The following is a 21463-nucleotide window of genomic DNA, read 5'->3' as shown; positions in this document are numbered from 1 at the left end:
TGGTATTTAAAAAGCTAATGTTAGTTCAATTATAAATTAAATGGTTTTATTTCCCACGCAGTGCAGCGCGTGACGAATATTAAAAGAAAGCTAAGCTGGAAAATTTTAAATACAAGAGCGCATGCATTAAATAAATAAATATCTTTTTTTGATTTCGAGAAAGTACTAGAAAATTCTAGCGCATGATTTTAAAATCTTATAAAAGGAGGAAAACATCTCAGTTCGTAGTAGTTGCTTAGTTTGTTGTTTAGAAAACTGCTCTTGTTGATTGTAGCGAATTTGTGGATTAGCTTTCTTTAGCTGTTTGAATTAAGTTCTATTGAACGTTTGAGTAGTTAGAAGATAACTACTGTGATATATTGTGATACTGCACGATTATTTGAGGACATTTAAGCATATTTGTTGTGATAATAATAAATTTTTGTTCATTTTTCATCGGACTTGTGCAGTCATTTCATAACGAACCCGTATGCACGCAACACCATGTTATGCAGTTCAGAAACTATCAAGACAGACTAACTATTCCAAAAAATACAGTATAGTATGATGATTTGAAGAAGATTGGATATCTATGCCATTATGATATATGAATGCCCCATACTTTATCAGAGCCAAATAGTCTTGCTGAAGTTTTGGCATGTATTGCTTTGCTGGAAAGAAATTTGAAACAGTTCCTTGCTAGAAATGAGAAGTAGATACTATTATTGAAGGAGTTAAAGCAACAAGAATCAGTGTAATATTCATAAATTTGCAATACTAGTTCCGAAGATTTAAATATAGAAAGAACCTTCTTCTTTAGCTCCCAAAATGCAAATGATAAAAGAGAAGCCAGTGATAAGATAACATGATAAGAATGGGAGGATGATAAGAATAAGGACTTTTTATTACAAAGTTATGCATTTGTAATATTTGTAGCAGAAAGTATAAATATTCATTTAATGGAAAATGCATGCTGGTGATTATCCTAATGTGCCTAAAATAGTAAAGAAATACCTTTCTCCACTTTTTATAAGCATATTTATTGTGACCAACTGTTTTCAAAAGCACTTGATAAAAAGGGGTGCCATGGAATTTTAATGAAAATTTAATTTTACACCATAATTTTATTAATTCTAAAAATGTCAAAAATGTATAAATATCCAGTAATAGAGCCTTTATTTTATAGAATTGATAAATTTTGTTTAGGGAAAAAATAAAGAATTTTTGTCTTGTTTTTAATTTTAAAATAAATAAAATTAAATTAAAGCCCTGAAATTAAACAAAAAAGTTGTTAAGAACATTTTATTTTCAAATCTGTTTAATTTAATGGATATCTTACATCTAGCTCAGATATGTCAGATATTCATTGCATCTCTTAATTAGTAATATAATGTTCTTAAATTACTTTCCATACAGTCAGATTTGTCAATTCACCCTATAGATAAGAAATTATTGATTTTTGATAGCACTCCCAGCAGCCTGATTTACAGCATAATTCTTTTGACTTTCTCTTATTCCTAAAATTTTGCAATATTTATTGATTGAGCTTAATATTTCGTTATTTTCATATAAAAACATTATTTCCAGTATTTAAAATCATTTTCTTTTTCTTCTGATTACTCATATCTATAAAAAGAAAACCATTTTGTTAGCCACTATTGCTATGTGTGGGGGAACAGAAGTGTCTGAAAACATTATGAGCTAGGTCTCCAATGGGTTGATCTGATTCATGTCAGCCATTGAGCATGAAGTAAAACTGAAACGACCCTCTGATTTCTGGTATACCATTAACCATATGGTAGAGAGACGGTGCCCGCATTCTCCCATCACTTTCTTACTCACTTTGCACATCTGATTTGGTTTGTTTAGTTGCGGCACAGCCCTCAAGGGCTATCTTCCTAAGGGAAGGTATGCCTTCATGGAGGACTTTCTGAAGGAACTGGCTCATATACATGGAACACATGAGGAAAACCATGAAAACACCCAGGCAGCCAGCTTGTTCAGCAGGATTCAAACCCAGACTGAAGTACCAGTGTTGACTTTACTACTTGGCCGCTGTTAGGTCATGTGTGTAGGACCAGTTTAGTTTTAATGAGATCCTAAGCTACGATATGGAACCCTTTATGAGAGATATGAGATATTGTTTTTTCTTAATATGGGAATATAGTACAATTTTTGAAGGTGGGGGCCCTAAGCTGTAGCTTGTGCAACTTAAACATAAATCTGTCAGTGCATGCATGCCTGATGTTGCTAAACAGTGTAAGCTTTACAACTACTGTCTCAAATGCTTTTATTCTAAGCCAATTCATAGAGAACAGGAGTGAAAGAAAGAATGTAGAGATGGGCTTAACTAGTAAGGATCGAGGGCAAGATTCAAACAGGATTCATTTGTGCTAGTGACATTGTAGAGTGCAGCTGAAGTGTAGAATCTTGAGAATTTAAGAAATGAAACTTGAAAACTTGAGGTATTCTTTTTAAAGAAAATTCCTCATTTGTTTTTGTAATTTAAGGTTAATTTTTCAGAATCAGACCATTTGCAAGTAACAAATTCATTTATTTTTGTTATTTAAGATTTTCAGTGCTAAAAATATTATATTATAAAAACATTTAAAGTCTCTGCTGCACAAATAAATTTCAAAACAATTAAATGTGTCCAAAAACAAATGAGATTTCCTGTAGGTATTTCATAGCAAACAGGTTGGAATATTTTTTGTCGTATGTTCGCATAGTTTAGCATTATTTATTCCAAAATCTCTACTGCAACCAAAATTGTCACATTTACATTATATCAGTTGCATAATTTTAATTTATACAATAATTTCATTTATTGCATACAGAGCCAGTCCCAGAGCTTGTGCAACATGTATAGCTGCACTAGGTGACAGAATTTAGGGGTGGCAAAATGAGTTAAAATTTAGGGAATTACTGGAAGGCAGATTCTGTGAATCAAAGGGATTGCACCAGGCAGTGGAAAGTCTAGTGCCAGCATTTGTTGCATAGTTACTGCTACGAGGTTTTGATCACAGCTGCAGGAAGCTTAAAATAAGAAATTGGAAATCTTACAAAACCAGGCCTGGTGAAGACTACCCCCATAAATGTAATGCTCCTTTTTAATTTCAACAGATCTATTAAAGTTATTAACAAAGCGAAAGACTTCTTTTTCAGAAATTAAAGAGAATTAGGATTCCTTTTTGGAATTGTTACAAAAATGACCACAGGAATCTTATAACCCCAGATGGATTCCTCTGGAAGGTGATGAAACTTAGATCGGTCTAAAAAAAAAATTAGACTTTTCTGAAACCCTGTAGACCTTTGGACTTGATTTGGAAAAATATCAATTTGAATCTCATTCAGTGTAGTTTCAAAAATTAAACATCTCAAGGTACTTTAAAAATTTTGGCCCTTGAGACTATGCATACACCTTATCCTAAACCTGTCTGCTTTCTCATCTATACAGACACTTACTTTATTGAGGGTTCTCTAAATGCCGAGTGTGGGAAATTTTTCCACCCAGTTTATGTTTTACATACTAAAGGGTGCATGGAGAACTGCTTTTGATGGTGAGGTAATGGCTATTTGTGTGACCCTAAGACAGATTAATGCCCTAAATTTCAGATATGACAAAGTGGTCATCCTCTCGGACTCCAGGGCTACAGGCTATTGGATGAGGGGTCTATCGAACCTCCAAGGAAATCCTTGAATGACACCACAATGGATTTTCGGTCATTGTGGCTTTTATGTTAATGATCAGACCAATAATCTTGCAAAAAAAGGTACAGAAATTATTCGAAAGATATCTACAAATCGTACTTACCATTCTGTAAAACTATGCATTCATAAATTTTGTAAACAAAAATGGGGAGGTGAACTTATGACATGTATCTCAACCAAGAGCGGGAGGGGCATCTATCTTGGAAAGGAAATTACTTGAGACACTAAGGGTAATTGCTGTGGCCAGTTTTAGCTTTAAAATTGGTCATAGCTTGGTGAGCTATCTATATCATTTTTGTATTCCAACCAATCCAAACTGACCAATTTGCAGCTTAAATAAAGAAAAGGACCAGACCCACATTGAAAGGTGCTCAGCACTGCATAGAGTTCCTGAGGTGGAGAGGTATTGGAACGCTAGGAGGCCAAGTGATGAAATATTGGCTTTTTATGTTATATGTTATCAAAGTTCTGTTTATATTATATTTATATTATTATGTGTCATTGGAAAGAAAAAACATAATAATAATTTCATTTGTGGATTAGTAACATGATATGGAGTTGCATGAAAATATGAAAAACCTGTATAACAGACTTATAGAAAATGTTTGAAAATATAAATATACATCTTGACATAAATGTTTGGTGAAATCTGGGAATTATAATTAAATAATTATATCAATTATACAGTGTAAAAAGAGTATTTAAAATTTAACTTTATTTTCTCACCATCACAGGTCTTATATGTACTAAATTCATTCAAGTTATATAAACAGAAATAGCAACAGTTAATTAAGTTCAGTATTCAAGATCTTTGTTCCACTTCTGCTCTTTTCAGTGAAATTTACAAGATGGCTAAAATCAAAAGGCTCTGGTTTGAGTTTAAGACAGTAATGTTTCTTATGATTGTTGAAGTTGTTTAATGACCTGCATTTTTCTTTTTTTTTTTTAACTGTGGGAAAAATACTTGTATACTTTTCATAAACTATAAACATATGATGTACTTTATGTTATCTCATCGTAATGGGTGTAAAATATATTTTTACAATGTGTACCATTTGTCATTATGATTTTTTGATTTTAAATCATGGAAGAGCAATGTACAAAGCATGTGTATGCATAAAAATATAAGTACAATGTAAATTGTACTAAAAAGAAGTGAAAACTTAATTTTTTCTGTGGAAACAGAGGATTAAAAAAAAATGCTTATTCTCTACATTTTTGCTTGAACACAGTTTGCTGCTGTATACTTCACATGATATTGAGGTTTATTTATAAAAATGTTTCTTTATAGCAAAATTGCTAAGAAATATTCATGTGTAGGAACAAAAACAACTGCAGTTATGAAAGAAATGGGTGAGAAAAATAAATCTTCAGTAGTTGACTGCTTTAGTCCAGCTCCTGTCTATCTTTTTCAGATCAAAGCAATAAAAAATTGTATCTAATTATTGTTAGTCTGTTTTTAATCCTTTGACTTCAGAAACTGAGTATAGTATACTTTGTGTGCCCAGACTTATATAAAACATATTTAATTATTAAAATTTGAAGGAGATGGCAATTCCTCTAGATAATTGCTTAGTTCTTAGTGCAAACCATGCACCAGTAATGGTAAACTTGAAGACTGCCATTATTGCATTTACCTTTAAAAAAAAGGAAAGAAAATAATTTTAGTTTTCTTTCGAATTATTAAAATTATTCCTTTGTTTAATATGCAACTAATCGGAAAATAGTATATATTATATTTTGAATTCTTGTTGCTTTCATTTGTATTTATTGCAAAAAACTTTGTCAGCATGAATTAAATTAATTTTGTAAATCCCTTTTTTTAGAGCATAGAGAACAGCTTTCTATTACTATGGAATCCTTTAGTAAAATTTCGGCCAAAATAAATGGTAAGTACCTTTATATTCCCAAACTTACTTTTTTTTAAGTTGATAATACAAATGTTTAAATTATTCTGCATAAATTAAATATTTAACCCTTTTTTTTTTTTTTTTCATTTTAAGATTTTTTAAAAATGTACATTTAGAGATATTATCTTTTCATAGCAGTTATGACCATGAACATGAGCATATGTGCTTAATCTATGGCATTTTCAAATAAGATAGATGAGTGTGTTCTTCATTTTATTTCCTATTTTAATCCTCTGAGGCCAGACATTTCAGAGCAGATTATGATTAAGACAACCTTAATTCCTGTAATTGTTAATTTTTAATTGATCATTAAAGAAAGTAAGAAAACATAATGTGGTACTTTTCCTTTATCTGCCTGCAAATCTGTCAGTCATATCTCATTATGTTTAGGCTATATCTTATTGTATACTTGAATATCATATAACATCTTATAATATGCTTGCTATACCTTTAGTAAAAGGCGAAAGATTAGCTCACATGATGAAGAAAAACCAGATATCTTATGATACATGTCTTGTCTGTCATGATTTATTTGGAGAAAGAAGCAAGCAGGAGGAATTATTTTGATTCCCTTATACAGGCAACAGGCAAACAGTTTCCACCTGAAATAGACACTTAACTGACATGAGTAATGGCCCTTCTACCTTTTTTATAACTAAATTTATTTTTCTCATTGTCTTATTATTAATTATTATGTGTTATTATATCATATTATTTATTCTTATGATTTTTATGATATTGTGGGCAGATAAAGGAGAATTACCCAAAATGTTTCCAATTGCAAATCAATTTACACACCCAAAATGTTTTCAATTGCAAATCAATTTATACAGATTTGTAACAAATCACTTAACCAAATAAAAGCAGCCTTGATGCTCAAACAGTTATCAAACATTACGGCTTTACAATTAATTCATTATAGCTTTTCATCAAAAAGAGGAATTATTCTATAATAAGTGTATGTATTTCAATAACAGTATTCCTATGTAATTAACTCTATCTAATAATAAAAGTGTATTTTTCATTTCACACACATCTATTCTTTCCTGCTTGACACTTTAAGTGGCCAAGTTTAGTTAAGTTTACAAGTACTTAAGATTTTGAAAAATACTGTTGAAAGTCTTGTAATCTATGGTTTAATAATATGTCAGTTTTTTTTCTTTTAGCACTTATTTTATTGATTATTATTTTTCTTTTTTTTAAATTTATTTACAGTGAGTAGAAAAGGTTGTCGTGATGTAAAAGAAAAGCTAACAGCCAGTAAGAAACTCTTAGAATGTAAACGAGATGAAATTAGGAGACTTTGGTCTGAGTCTGTAGAACATAAAGAAGTTATTAGTATGTTGAAAGAAATGTAAGAATAACCGTAGAAGTACATTATCTCTGAAAGAAGTTATGTACTCTTTTCTTGTCTTGCAGTATTTATATAATTTATTTACTGTTTTTTTACCATAGTGAAGATTTAAAGAAAGTGAGAGAGAAGGTTGATGATCACTTAGCAAAGAAAAATTTTTATGAAGCAACTGAATTGTTGGTTTCTTCAAGTAAGTTCATTGCACTCTTTATACACATATTTTAATTTTTAGCTCTAATTTTTTCTATTGTATTTGAATCATTTATCTTTTTTTTTTTTTCTCTTTAATCTCCACAGCATCTTTGTTAAAAGGGAAATTAGCATCAGTTGATGCTCTTAAAGATCTTAAAGCAGAGCTAAATATATTAAAAGAGACGTTACATGAAGGATTAGTTGAAAAGCTTCACAAGCATTTATATATGTCTCCTTCAGGTGTATTTTTAAGAAAAAGCAATGATGGAGTGAATAAAAAGAGCTATGAAGGTTAGTATGCTTGAATAATAATAATATAGTACAAAATCTGAAATTCAGATATCCAAGGTCTGGACCATTATCACCCTCTTCTACTTCTTGTTTTTTTTTTTTTTTTTTTCCCCTAATCCAGTCCAAGGGGGCAATTTGCCTTTGAAGGACTATTAATTTCATTTTGGCATTTTGCATCGAAAACTATAAAAGGCTATTTTTCAAATCATTGCCACCGTATATTATCACCCTGTTTTATATTTAAAGAAATTAAATAATGAAAAATTTACATAAATGTATGTATTTTTCTTGCATTGTGATAAAACAACTGTACCTAGAGCCATCAAAATTTGAATAACATAATCTTCCATAGAATGTGGGCATGTAGAAACCCTAATTTGAATTTGAAATTTGTTTTATTATCGATTTCATAATTTGTAATACTTCAACAAATTTTTAATCGAAAAACTAAATGATTTCAAAGCGAGTAATGGCAACACTTTACGAAAAAAACATTTTTATCTCCAGCGCACGAGACTCGATATTGGAAATTCTAACGATATGCTCATTTTAAAATTAGTTTGCAATATTGCTGTTGAACTAAGTTTTATAGTTTGAGTATGTAGAACATGATATTTAATAAATAAAGGTAACACACAAAATGTTTAACTCTTTGAATGTAATTTAAAATCTGAAACCCTTCAGTTTTTTTTTTTTTTTTTTTTTTTTTTTGTGAAAAGGAAGAGAAAGCATCCAAGAGCAATGTCTTGTTTCAGCATATGTTTTATGCTGCATGCATGTGCAGTAACTATTTTTTTTGGGGGGGAAGGGTTATGTGTGTAATGTGAATATAAGACAGTTTGCCATACAGAATCCTCTTATGAAGGCATTCCTTTCCCACAAGCACATAGCTGATGTGTGCTTTGCCTTATTCAAATAACCTATCCTTTCACATCTTTTGCTGAAGAATAGAATGATTTATGTACAGAGAACGTAGCTGTAGTAATTATTGTTGTCCTAAGATCTAAGAAGGCAGAACAACAACTGAAGAGCATCCATCACAAATGATATATTATCAGATAACAGAGTAACTAATAAATCTGTTTTATTGCAAGTGCTAAAATATTGTTATCATTGAAGACAAGTAACATCATAGAACTTGTTGCAAACTTTTTGAAAAGTTTTTTGATATTTTCCTTATCAAAATTTCATTGTACATTGTTGCTCAAAATTGCAATGTTCTAAAAAACTCGTTCTGTAAATCAAAATGCCAGCATATGATGTGCTTAATGAAAAACTGTACGGCTACCAGCTCTTATATGATGTTTTTATTCTTCTTCTCTTCACACCTTATACAAGCCTTTCACACTATGAAATTTCCTCATAGGAAATCATTTTTAGTTGAAAAATCTTATGTTGAAGAGGGATCAAATTACAGTCTATTTTAACACTTATAAAAATGGCAACACTTGTTTTATTAAAATTCAGACTATCATTGGAATTATTTATTTGTATATGCATCGAATTAAATTCTCTCACATGTTATGCAAGTGCATGATGCAAGTTCTTGAATTATATTCCAGGTCATTTCATAGCATTTTTATTTACAGTGTGCACAGTATTTTTGCAGTTCAGAAAACTTTATGATCACCTTATCAAAATAATTTGTTAAGTATTGTTTGCTTTGGCACAATAAAGTGTGTAAGTATATTGATTTAGAATGCTTTCTGAAAAATTCTTTAAAAACCATTTTTATAATAATATTAAATAGACACAATTTAAGGCATTGTCATTTAATACTTTACAAATGATATGGTACTCAGTATAAAAGGGAGATGGTGTTTTTATATTGTTCTTCAAAGCAATGAAAAAATTTTTTGTAAAATGTAAAAGTCCAGTTATTGTTATTCAATTCAACATTGTTTATGTTTGGTTTGCTTTTTTCATTAGTGTAATAATATTTTAAGTTATTGGAAGAATTTTGTTAATTTTTTATATTAATATTTTTCAGAGATATTTAGCAACAGATATTATTCAGCCAATGTTAAACTTCCTGTGGTTGGAGAAAGTCATGATTTTAGGCAAGACACCAATTATCAACACATAGCTGTAATTCTGGGATGTGTTACCCAGTTGAATCGACTACCAGAAACTGTAGAAGTGAGTTTGTCAGTTTGCAAATATTTTCTTAAAACATCAAAATTGCTTTTGTGATAATTTAATATAGTACAAAGTCCGAGATTCAGGTTCTTCAGGATTTGAGCAATCCAGATTTCAGAATTTTGTGGATTTGAATCTAGTAAGATGACCAGTAGAAATTATGAAATCAAAAGTATGAAGTAATTGCTTATGAAACAGTGAAGGATTTATTATCTTAAGAGAATCAAAATTACATATACAGTACAAAGTCCGAGATCCGAATGTCCAATATCCTGAATAATCTAAAATCCGGACTTCAAAACCGACAACAACTGTGTTTTTTTTTTTTTTTTTTTTTTTTTTTTTTTTTATTTATAAATGCTTTATGCATGTGCAAGTACAAATTTGATCCCCCCCCCCCGGTAGATAAAACATGTGTAGAGTCCCGATTCTTAATTTCCCTTCGGCACTAAATAAATGCCTCGTTATTGAAGAAACAATAATTTGGCTACTAGCTGTGATCTCAAACTGAATCATTCTATATAGAAAAATCCCTGATGCCAGGCTGGTGAATCATTAGTAATTATATTTTGCTTCATCACCACAATGTTTATCAACACATGACAACTTAAGCAATGACTCATGCAGTGATGCCCAAACATTTATATATATATTAGTACAAAGGGTATGATAACTTTTATGTTGACATTCTTACGCTTGGCAATGATTACAGATTTAAGTTAAATGCATTAAGAAATATTACGAGGAAAAATTTAACAAAAGTTTCTTTCCATATGCTAAAAATAGATTTTGTTGATGATATTCATAGGCCAAAAGATTACATTTAGTGCTAAAGAATAACTGAATTATTTTTCACGTAAACCCAGAACCGGCGCCAGAGCTCGTATGGCTGCACCGGGTGGCAGAATTTACTGAAGACAAGATTTTTGGAATTTAGAGAAGCACTGAGAAACAAAATTAAAGGCTGAAAATATTTTTAGAATTTAGGGAAGGCACTGTAATTCAAAATTTAGGGGCTGCAAAAAATTAGAACTTAGGCACTTGTTAGCAGAATTTAGTGTCCGCAGAGACTGCCTCAGGCGGTAAGATATGTAGCGCTGGCCCTCGAAAAGCCTTAAGTATATGTGGGAATTTATTTATTCAAGATTCAAATAAGCTTTAAGCATGTGCAAGAAATAGATGCAAGTATAATAAATAACTAATATAATTGGGCTTAATTGTCTGAATGCACGATAGAAGCCAGACATTTAACGGAACAACTTGTCTTTCATCCCCAATCTCATGACACATAGCCAATAATGTGTAGCAGATGCTATTAAGCTAGGCTAAAATTATACTTTACTGATGCCAAGGAATTTGAGCCATTATAGCAGATTGCGCTGTTCCTTAACTTTATGATTTGATCCAGCTTCATTATTTTTTGCAGGCTGTTTTTATTACAACAATTTGATGAAAATTAAAGTTTCAGCTTTTGATCATGTTGAAAAGAGTTTCTAATTCTGCAGCTGTAACAGGCTCTTCAAAGTGAAAGCATTTTTCTATGTCCATTATACAAAATGTGGAATTGCTGCAAAAAATGGATGAAGGTATATCCATCTCAAAATTATGCGAGGAGTATGGCATTGGTAAGTTAATAAACTTAAAAAACTGAGTGCACATACAGGTTGGTTAACCAAATTTAAAAATTTCCGTGGTATAAGGCAGTTAAGAATTTCAGGTAAAAAAGCTTCAGCTGATACTGAAGCTGCTGAACTATTTGCAGATGAAATTATTAAACTCATTAATAATTAAAAAGTTTCTCCAGAACAAATTTACAATGCTGATGAAACTGGTTTTTTCTGGCAATGTGTACTGCAAAATACCTTGGCAACCTCTTTAGAGAAGGCTCCAATTCATGTCAAAGATTGCAAAGCAAGACTAGCAATTTTAGCATGCATAAATGCAGCAGGAATGCACAAGTGTAAACTTTTTATAATCAGAAAAAATGCATGACTTCGAACATTTAAAGGAGTAAAACGTTTCCTGTTTTATATCCTGCAAAGAACATGGATGACATAAGTGTTAATGAATGATTGGTTTGAAAATCATTTCATACACGAGGCTCGGCAGAATTTGGTTGGTTTACCTCATGACGTAAAAATTGTCCTGATTCTAGACAAGTGTTCGGCTCGTACTTCACTTAAAGTTTTAGCGAAAGGTAATGTACGAGGGCTATCCAGAAAGTAGATTACGTTTTGGAATAAAAAAATAAACAAAGTATAGGAAACAAATTTTATTATATACAGATGAAAGCCACACTCAAATACTACTTTTCTACATAGTCACCATACAAATTAAGGCAATTATCGTAGCGATGTACGAGCTTGGAAATTCCTTCGTCGAAAAATTCGGCCGCCTGCACCTTCAACCACTTTGTTACCTCTTCTTGCCTTCCATCTTGCACAAAACTTGTGGTAACCAAGCTTTTTGCTGATGATTTCGTGCAACAAACTTCGCGAAATTTGTGGAAAACTCAAAGAAAGTTCCGTTATTGTGAAATTTCGATTTTCACGGACTTTAGCATCGACTTTTTCGAGAAGTTCGGCGGTCACTATGCTGGGTCTCCCACTTCGATCTTCGTCGTGAACATTGGTTCGGCCAATTTGAAATCTTATGACCCACTGACGCACTCCACCTTCAGTGATAATGTTGTCCCCATACACTTCACGAAGCTGCCGATAGATTTCTATCGGTTTACAGTTTTTTGCAGTCAGAAACCTTATTACTGAGCGCACCTCGCAGCTCGCGGGATTTTCAATTAACGCAGACATTTCAAACCGTCACAGTATCTGAACGGAGCACAGCACGAACCTCTCACTAGCACGGCTAGATGCAGACTGAGCTGCGCAACGCTCTGACCCCAAGATGGCCGCGCTAGAAAGAAATGCTTTAAAAGAAATGTGGAGAAGCAGTAATAAATGAAGATGATATAACAGAATAGTTTCATTGTGATGACGTTGCCCCAATTATCAATCAATGAACAGACGCGAAATCTGTAATATGGTTTTAGATTCAGAAAATACTGCTACCGATAGTGAAGAAAGTGACAGAGAGGTTACTGAAAATGAAAAAATTTAGATTGACAGTCGGAATTCTTGTCACAGCAGTTACAGGACTTGAGCAATGGAACTTTGTATCTTTGTAAGAAATTATATCTGTCTACATAATTAAAGAGAAAATATTAGTACAAGAAACTTAAACATCTTGCATTGAAAGAAATGTGTAATAAAGTAAACAAATAAAAACTAAGGTTTTTTTTAATTTTGTTATTTTTTAGATCATAAATGCTTCATTATTTCATAAACCATGATTTCATATTTTTAATTTTATAATTTCTACATGCCATCTTACGTCGGAATCACCAAAGTCCTTCTGTCTGAGTCTGGATCTCAGATTTTGTACTGTATTTTTTAATAATTAACAGAAAAAAACTTTTTTTTTTTAAAGGCTGAAAATATTTTTAGAATTTAGGGAAGGCATTGTAATTCAAAATTTAGGGGCTGCAAAAAATACTTCAAAATTTATGAAGAATTACAAAATGGTTTAAAGAACATTAAAACTGAATATTTTAATTGCAAGATATTTTAAAGTTATTTTTCTTTTCATGTAGATGTTCTAATTTATCTTTATATACTTTTTTGACAGATAATGAAGGACAGATGTCAAAAAGAACTAATGGCTATTATTAGACATTCATCAGAATTGATGTATGATACATTGCAAAATTCATCATATCCTTGCACAAACCAGCCTTTTTTCTCAGGATCACAATATAAAGGAGAGCAACAATTCCTTCTTGATTTATTGGAAGCAATACTTTATCAGTTCAGATATGTAGCTATAAATCATGAAAGATTCTTAGATAACTTGAAACAAATTATTACAGTAAGTTAATGGTATTATTTAGTACTTTTTACTTTGGTTCAAATTATTTTGCCTGTAATATAAATAGCTGTTTGTGATTATTATTTTGAATTAAAATTGCTTGTTGTGCGATAGCATGTAGGTATTTTTTTAAAAAACATAAGAATTATGCATTAATAAACAAAGAACTAAAGTAGACCAAAATACTTTAAAATCTTTTCATTGATTATACTTACTTTGAAAAGAAAAAGAATGTAAAATATAAGAAAAGCACATTTAATTTTAATAAAACATAAGAATTATGCATTAATAAACAAAGAACTAAAGTAGATTAATACACTTTAAAATCTTTTCATTGATTATACTTACTTTAAAAAGAAAAAGAATGTAAAATATAAGAAAAGCACATTTAATTTATGGGAAATTATTTGCAAATCTTAATTAAGGAAATGATATCTCTAAGATTAATACTTAAGAAAATAAAGCATGTAGCCACTATTTTCAAACAATGTGTACATCTATGTTAAATGTAGATATTTATGTGTATTAATTCCACATTTCACTTTGTTTGACTTATCTGACAGTAATGTCAGAAAATGTGCACAGATTTTAACATGGAGACGAGTGTCAGATTGCATCTGTCATTATCATGGGCTTTGCGCAATTTATAGGTAACAGCATGACTTGGCCTAGTTTCGAAGGAGAATCATCTGTCAGGACAGGTCCATAGGTCTCCTACCTCTCATTCCCTACCACAGAGCCACATTCAAGAGGACTCTTAGCTCACCATGTATTTTTAATTGCTGTTATGCTGCAAGGACATTATACAATTACAAACATCCAAGGCTTCTACATGATTGGAACCTGGGCCCAACAATATGGCAGTCAGCAGCACTAACCACTGTTCTGATCAGGGTTGCTCATTTCAGTTTAAATTGTATTTCTTTAAAATTTCACCTGTATTACTTTGCCTAAATCAAACTTCAAAGTTTATTTTCGTATTGCTTTGTGTAATTGACATCAATCATAAATTAATTGAGTTGATGATATATAATATTTTCTGTTTCAGAAAACAGCATATTCATTATCATGGGATATATATATCTTATATTTAATTTTTTATTAATATTTTAAATCCTGTTAATTACTATAGACAAATTGTTATTTAATGAGTTATGATTTATGCTATTGCTTCAAATTCAGTATTCACTGAAGAAGGAAAAAACTGGGAAGAAAAAAACTATCTAACCCAATTAACATTTCTAGCAAAGTGAGAAATTTAAATATGAAAGATAAATGTCTTCTTAGTTTTTAAATGCTTTACTAGGTACAAAGCAAAATACATTGTGTGTTAGAAAATATTTATGTATAAAATCATAGCTGGTTGAATAAAATCAGTTCTTGATATATTGCATTTATTCTTGATTAATTTACTCTGATTATTTTTTTTTTTTTTTTATGGAAACTTGTCCAATTAGCTATGTACTTCATATCTAAAAATCAGAAGACACTTCCAGTTTTGTAATTTTATCCTTTTTTATATTGTTTCAAAAATGTGAGAAAAACTTACTGATTTTCCTTTAAATTTTTCCATAGTAACTTATCAATAAATTATTTATTCAGTAGTGTCTTGTTTCATATATTACTTTGAGTTCATATCAAACAATTGAAATGATGTTGAAGGTTCCTGTCATTTTCTTGTTGAATGTTAATATTTTGAAATTTATATAGATAAGGTAAAAATGTATTAAGAACAACTGTTATTTTTCTTTTAGTCAAAAGAAGGTTTTTCAGACATTGCTTTTGAAATGGCTGATGTTTTTTCTAAGCTCCAAGCTGCAGTATGTTCATTATTTCTTAAAATTTATCTTTTATTCTATTATGAAATTTTTATTTTATTTTGAACATAAAATATTATTTTTATTAAAATTTACTCTTTCTATATAATCCTGAGTGCTGCATTGTAATTCAGGATATAAAAAAGAAAAATTTTAGGTAAATCTCTTTCAGATCCTAGATAAAATTAAAATATTATTTTCTGTTTCATTCAAGAAGCATTTAAACTTAATTAAGATAATTTTGTAATTAATTTTTTTTCATGTATTCTTTCTAAAACATTGTATAAATATGAGAAATCTAATTTGGAGTGTCTTGAATAGTGTTGTTTCAATCTATGGATTCATGGATGTCTTTTTAAATAAGAAAGATTTTGACATTTTATTGTAACTAATAATAAAACACAGCAAAATAAATGGCTGTAAATAACTTAGGAGAATGCTAATAATAGATAAATCTTTGTGAAAATATTTGTGAAGGATATTGGGAATTGATGATATTTCTTGTATCTGTAGTATATAAGAAATATCATTAATTCCCAATATCCTTCACAAAGTGAAGTCTAAAATGCAATTCACTTACTTTTTCTACTGCAATCTCTCTGGAAACTGCCTAATATTTTAACTCATGCTGAAGCTGTATTTACTTAATGCTATGCAAGTTTCTAGAATCTTCAGGAGAAATTTCTTCTAGAGCTTCAAAAATGCAGTTTCCTTAAACCTCCAGAAAGTTGACAAGTGGGTGAGAAATTGTCAAATGTTACCAGTTTGGCAACAAAAACTAATCAAGGATTGCCAGAAGCATTTTATGCTCATAGCTCACAACCTAGTTAAGCTATTTTTACAATTTAAATATTGCATTCAGAATTACAACATCTTCAGTTCTATAAGAAAAAAAATTAGTACCTAAAATATAGGGCCACAAATTTTATTATATAAAAGTACACCTAAAGTTATCACCCTAAATGCAAAAATTAAATAAAGCAATACACAATTCTGCAATAGTACACAAAAACAATGCAATCAAATGGATATAAATACAGTACAATTCCAGAAATCTGCAAAGCTTGGGACCAGAGGTTGTGCGGATTTTAGGATTTTGCGGATTTCAGGACAGAAAAGATAAAGCATAATATTCGGACTAAAAGTGCAAAATGAATAAGGCATATTAGATACATTTAATTAAATTATTATATGCATTAAATAACTTATATACATATATAAATTACATATATAAATTGCACATATATAAATTGATTATATTATTCATTCTAGGCAGATAGCCCTAGTGTGCTTTGCCATAATTAAATACACACACACACACACACACATATTATTCATTGTATTATATGTACACAGCATCGAGGTTTGCCGATTTCGCCTCATACAAAGATTTCCGGTTTTGGATTACACTGTTGTTATCACTGTTGCTGTAAAATTTCAACAGCTTTTCTTTATTTTTCAGTATATCATACACAATCGTGTAGCAATTCCATACCATTCTGCTATAAATAGAGGAGTAGCACTTGCTTCCATCTTTTGCAGAATTTGCACTTTTTGCATTACCGTCAATGCAAAATGTTTACGTTTTTCAACGTTGCAAGCAGTAAAATCATGAGTGCGGTTCTTATCTGTCATTGTATTAAAAAGGGCTGAAATTAAAAATATTCTTAATTTATCCACAAAATATCCAGATAAAAAAAAGCAACATCAAACAATCTCGTGAAATGAAATAACAAAGCTCAGAAAATACAATGTGAATCGTGAACTTGAACAAAGAGTTGAGGGAATCATCTGCTTTTTTACCTCGATGCAGATTAGAGGGAAAAAACTTATTTATTTTATCTTATTTTTTTAACTTTTTTATATCAATAATTAGTTATTTCTGTTTTGACTCATTATTATTTGGTAATTATGACGTCATTATTCGGTAAGTATTTTTTCCTTCAGTGTTTCGTACTCAATGTTGCGGTTTCCGGAACCTATAAACTGAATGTTTATATTCCAAGAGGCAACGCGAATTTCAGGTCGGTGGATTTTTGGTATTTGACTGTATTTTCAAATATTTATAACATTGACAGAGTTGCCAACTCTCCCGACTAAGGTGAGAGACTCCCGATTTCCGACCATACTCCCGCCAATCCGATTTTTAACATATTTCTCTCGACTTTCTCGTATTCTTAAAATTTCTCACGATTTTTATGTAGCTTGGCTTTATACTTTTTTTTATTTGGCCTTCCTAAAAAGTGATTTTTGGAATCCGATAGCGCTTGTTTTCCACTGCATGTATGTCAAAAAAATATATATAAAAAAAAATAAAATAAAGGTTATTTCATCACTGAGATTCTGGCACATTTTTGCTTTGTGTATGAGAATCCGAAACACATGTCCAAAAATGTCGTGTTCCAATTCTCCAATGAGAATCAAATGCCGCTGCAGGTCATTTGACATTTATTAGCCATTGAGCACAAAGCAAGATCGAGGTTGTTTATTTTGCGAGTGAGTAGCTTAAGTTTCAACGTGCTTCCCAGAAACAGTTTACGAAACTGCGATCTTTTGTCCTACTTATGTTTGCGAAAAATGTAAAATGTTCATTTACTTTTCAAAAATCATACACAGATGACTTTCCTTTATTATTTTGTTAAGAAAATGTAATATTACAATGTATACCGTTTGTCACTGCAATTTTTAGATTTTGTACTGTGGAAGAGCCGATGTTCTCAAACATGTACTTACACAAGGACAACATGAGTTGTAATAAAAAAAAATTAAATTTTTCCATGGAAACAAATGGTCAAAAAGTTATTAATGCAGAATACCTGTTCTCTACCTTTATACTGGACATGTTTCTGTAGCCATAACATCAATCTATTTACTTGGCCCTCTGGATTTTTAAGCCAATGTAATGAAGGATAGTCAGTGTGCAGTAGGAATTGTGGCTTGGAGATGATGATGAAAATGTTCTGCTACCTTTGATGACTAATGCTTCTTTTCTGGTGACACAGTAATTTTTTTCCCAGTGTTTGACAGGCTTTTTTTAAAATAGGAAATAACATACTCCAGGCTGTAACTTTCTTGTGAAAGAACAGTTCCATTTTCTTCATTGCTGGTATTGAGAATAAAGTTGTTCTCAGGCTCAGGATAAGCTAAATCAGAAGCAGAAGGTCAAGGCTTTAAATGCTTCTTCATACTCATCATTCTGTGAAAACCTTTGTTTTGCTTTTGTTGGGTGACACTGAAATCAAAGCAACTTAACTGATGAATGTCTTGAGTCATCGGTTTAGGATCTGTGCATATGCCTTCAGTGGAGATAATATGACCTTCCTAGTGAAATAATTTACATGTTGAAAGACTGAGCTTTAAGTTAGCACCTCTAAGTTTCTATAGCACTTTCATATTTATATTTCCTTAGTGTGCCTCAAAAATGTGCCCAACTATAATAATGTCATCAAGAAATAAAGACTAGCTTCATATTACAGTCCTTTAAAAATGTCTTCATTATTTGTTCAGATATTTCTCTCTCCAAAAAGCATTACTTAAAATTTCCAAAGTCCCTGGCTGGTAGTCAATACAGGACAGGACAGGAAAAAGTGCAGGGGGCACCACAACATCGACAAAAATGGTATTGCCCCACTGCACTAACCTTTTCTGGCATTTATTAAGACAAAAGATTACATTTCAGGTCATTACATTACACAATTGACATAAAAATTACATTAAAGTAACAAGTTATTTACATAGGAAGAACAATTATACAGATAAACTGGGGTACAGGTAATCAAGGTACAGATATATTGGTGTACAGGAATCAGTATGCAGATAACATGTTACATGTTACAATTAATTAGGTGTTGCAGTTTGACATTTGTTGGTGTGCTTGGAGGAATACCTTATATCTACTTCTATTTTGTGGAGAGAGAAGCATTAGAAGCTCAGTTAAGCTCTCACCAAGATATGAAGACTAGATCTCCTAATTGCTAGCTGGATGTGCTACAATTTATGCCATAAAGACATACAACAAAGAATGTGAAATGCAATATAAAAGGTGACATGGAATAAAGAAAGTGAGCTATGTCCTTACCATTTTGTCAATTTTCCTATGCATTACATGTTTGGCAGAATTATGAGATAAAGGATGGATAGGTCTTTGATGAATGGTGATAACTCATTTTCCCAAAAAAATCAGCCATTTCATTTTTATACATATCACAATGAACAAGTGCTATTGTTATACTATTTCATTTAATTGCTTTAAGATTTTCCTACAGCACGTGGTCTGAGGAGTAAAAGTAGACTTGTATACTGTAGAAATTGCTTGATCTTGAATTTGAGAGAATTGTGGCTTTAATGAATTCATGTTTAAACTTGCAATGCTGAAGGGCAATAAAAACAAATGTTCAAAATGAACGATGTGTTTTCTAACAAGAAGAAGAATCACTAAAATTACTTGTGCCAGTTCTATCACCTTTATCTAATAATTAAGTATTTGTAATAAATATGAATCCATAGATCATCTGGATAATGATTCACATGCTTAAAATTACATATACTCTCTTTGTTAAAACAGCTTTTACTTTTGTTTGTCTTGAACATAATTTTTCATTATTTTCTGACATTCTTTTGATTTCTTTTATTTTCATATTCAGGTTGAAATATTTGTAAGTGATTATTTAGATCTTCATAATACAGCGGCTACACAACGAGCTGCTGCTGCATTTGCTAAAGTTCCAACTGTTACAACAGATATATCTAGTTTCTTTTTAAGAAAAGGTGTAACTAGGTCTAAAAAAGTAAGAAGGTTTTTGTTGTTGTTGTTGTTTGTTTGTTTGTTAAGTTATTATTCTATGCGATGTCATAGCCATTTTCCTGAAAATACTTTTATGTATGATTTTTCTCTTGGCAAGTCATATTTCATGTAGTTTCATATAGTCATATATATGTGTGCTGTTTAAATGTTGCAGATATAAACTATTTTTTGTAAGATTAATGAAAAATTTTATTATGTGCATTTCTTGAATATATATGTGTTCAAATTTCCCTTTTGTTTATAACTGGAAATATAAATTTAGAGTTTTACTTACATTTGTTTTATTTATTAATAAAAAAACTCATTAACGGCTATAAGGTTTATTAGTACTAGGAGCTGATCTGTATGACTTGTTTCTCAGTGATGGAAGGTCCTGGCTGCATGATGTTTTTATGGTTTGCTTCATTTGAATAAGAAATTTTCTCATTGTGGCTCCTCTCTAAGTAGCCCTTAAATAAATACATTACCATAATAAATAACCTATTCTAACAGTGATTAATAAAAAGAAAATAGTTTGTATCTCTGTGCGCATATTTTCTATTGTAACAATGTGTAATTATTAAAAATTTTGTTGTGAGAAAAATATCTGAATATTTCTGGCTAATGTTATATACTTTTATGTGTAGCATGCCCTATTCAGATTTGACAGTTCTTCTCATGCTATAAATATGAAATCGTATTTGCAAGAACAGAAAGATTCCATGAAAGAAAAGGTGTGTGTCCTTTGATTTTATTTAGTATTTTAATTTTAAATACTGACATACAGTTTTATTTTTATTGAAAAATAATTTTTTTTTTGTGAGTAAATAATCTGCTTTGAATATGTTTATGTGCAGATCTTGGGAATTATTATTTGATAGATTAATATTTCATAGTTTTTTTCCTCCTAACGTGTTTATTTCATGTAATATACTTTTTGTCAAGAAACAGAAAATTTTTGTATTGTTATCAAATTTCAAATTTTTTCTCTCTTTAGAATTCGGGGCTCGATTCTCTTGACAGAGATCCCAGCAGTCTTGATCACTCACTTTTGATCTGCCAACCAACAGCTAAAAATATCACATGTATTATTGCTTTTCTAGTAAAATGTTTTAAATATTAAAATGTATTTGAAAGTTTTCTAATGTAGTGTATAGTATGCTTGCTAATACTTAATTTTTAAATGTACTAATTTTTCCCCCATAGTACTTTTTAAATGTTTGAAGCAATTCATCTCTGAAATTGAGTCTGGTCTTGGTATGGATATGGGGTGAGTCTGAATACTATAAGTATTCTAGTTACTTTAAGGTTTACATTTGTCCATTTAATAAACTTAATAGTTAATTTTATTGAATATCTATTT

General features: G+C 30.6%; 1 protein-coding gene across 2 annotated transcripts in view; it reads left to right on the top strand.

Moving 5' to 3' along the window:
• Sec8 (exocyst complex component secretory 8) overlaps positions 1-21463 on the top strand; it is a 63318-nt gene that overhangs the window by 16289 nt on the left and 25566 nt on the right. For both annotated transcript variants that reach the window (XM_085812711.1, XM_085812710.1), the window contains 11 exons: positions 5517-5579; positions 6816-6954; positions 7056-7144; positions 7252-7437; positions 9428-9576; positions 13261-13500; positions 15255-15320; positions 19961-20104; positions 20748-20834; positions 21098-21185; positions 21307-21370. In XM_085812711.1, the coding sequence (XP_085668837.1) occupies positions 5543-5579; positions 6816-6954; positions 7056-7144; positions 7252-7437; positions 9428-9576; positions 13261-13500; positions 15255-15320; positions 19961-20104; positions 20748-20834; positions 21098-21185; positions 21307-21370 (1289 nt within the window). In that variant the 5' untranslated portion in view covers positions 5517-5542. The remainder of the gene's footprint in view (positions 1-5516; positions 5580-6815; positions 6955-7055; positions 7145-7251; positions 7438-9427; positions 9577-13260; positions 13501-15254; positions 15321-19960; positions 20105-20747; positions 20835-21097; positions 21186-21306; positions 21371-21463) is intronic.

The sequence above is a fragment of the Stegodyphus dumicola genome, chromosome 3 (genome assembly GCF_044657685.1).
Source record: "Stegodyphus dumicola isolate Sdum_Otavi_A_Nest chromosome 3, ASM4465768v1".
In the NCBI taxonomy this organism is placed as follows: Eukaryota; Metazoa; Arthropoda; class Arachnida; order Araneae; family Eresidae; genus Stegodyphus; species Stegodyphus dumicola.
Note: the sequence above shows the minus strand (reverse complement) of the source record. Positions and strands in the feature narration are given on the sequence as shown.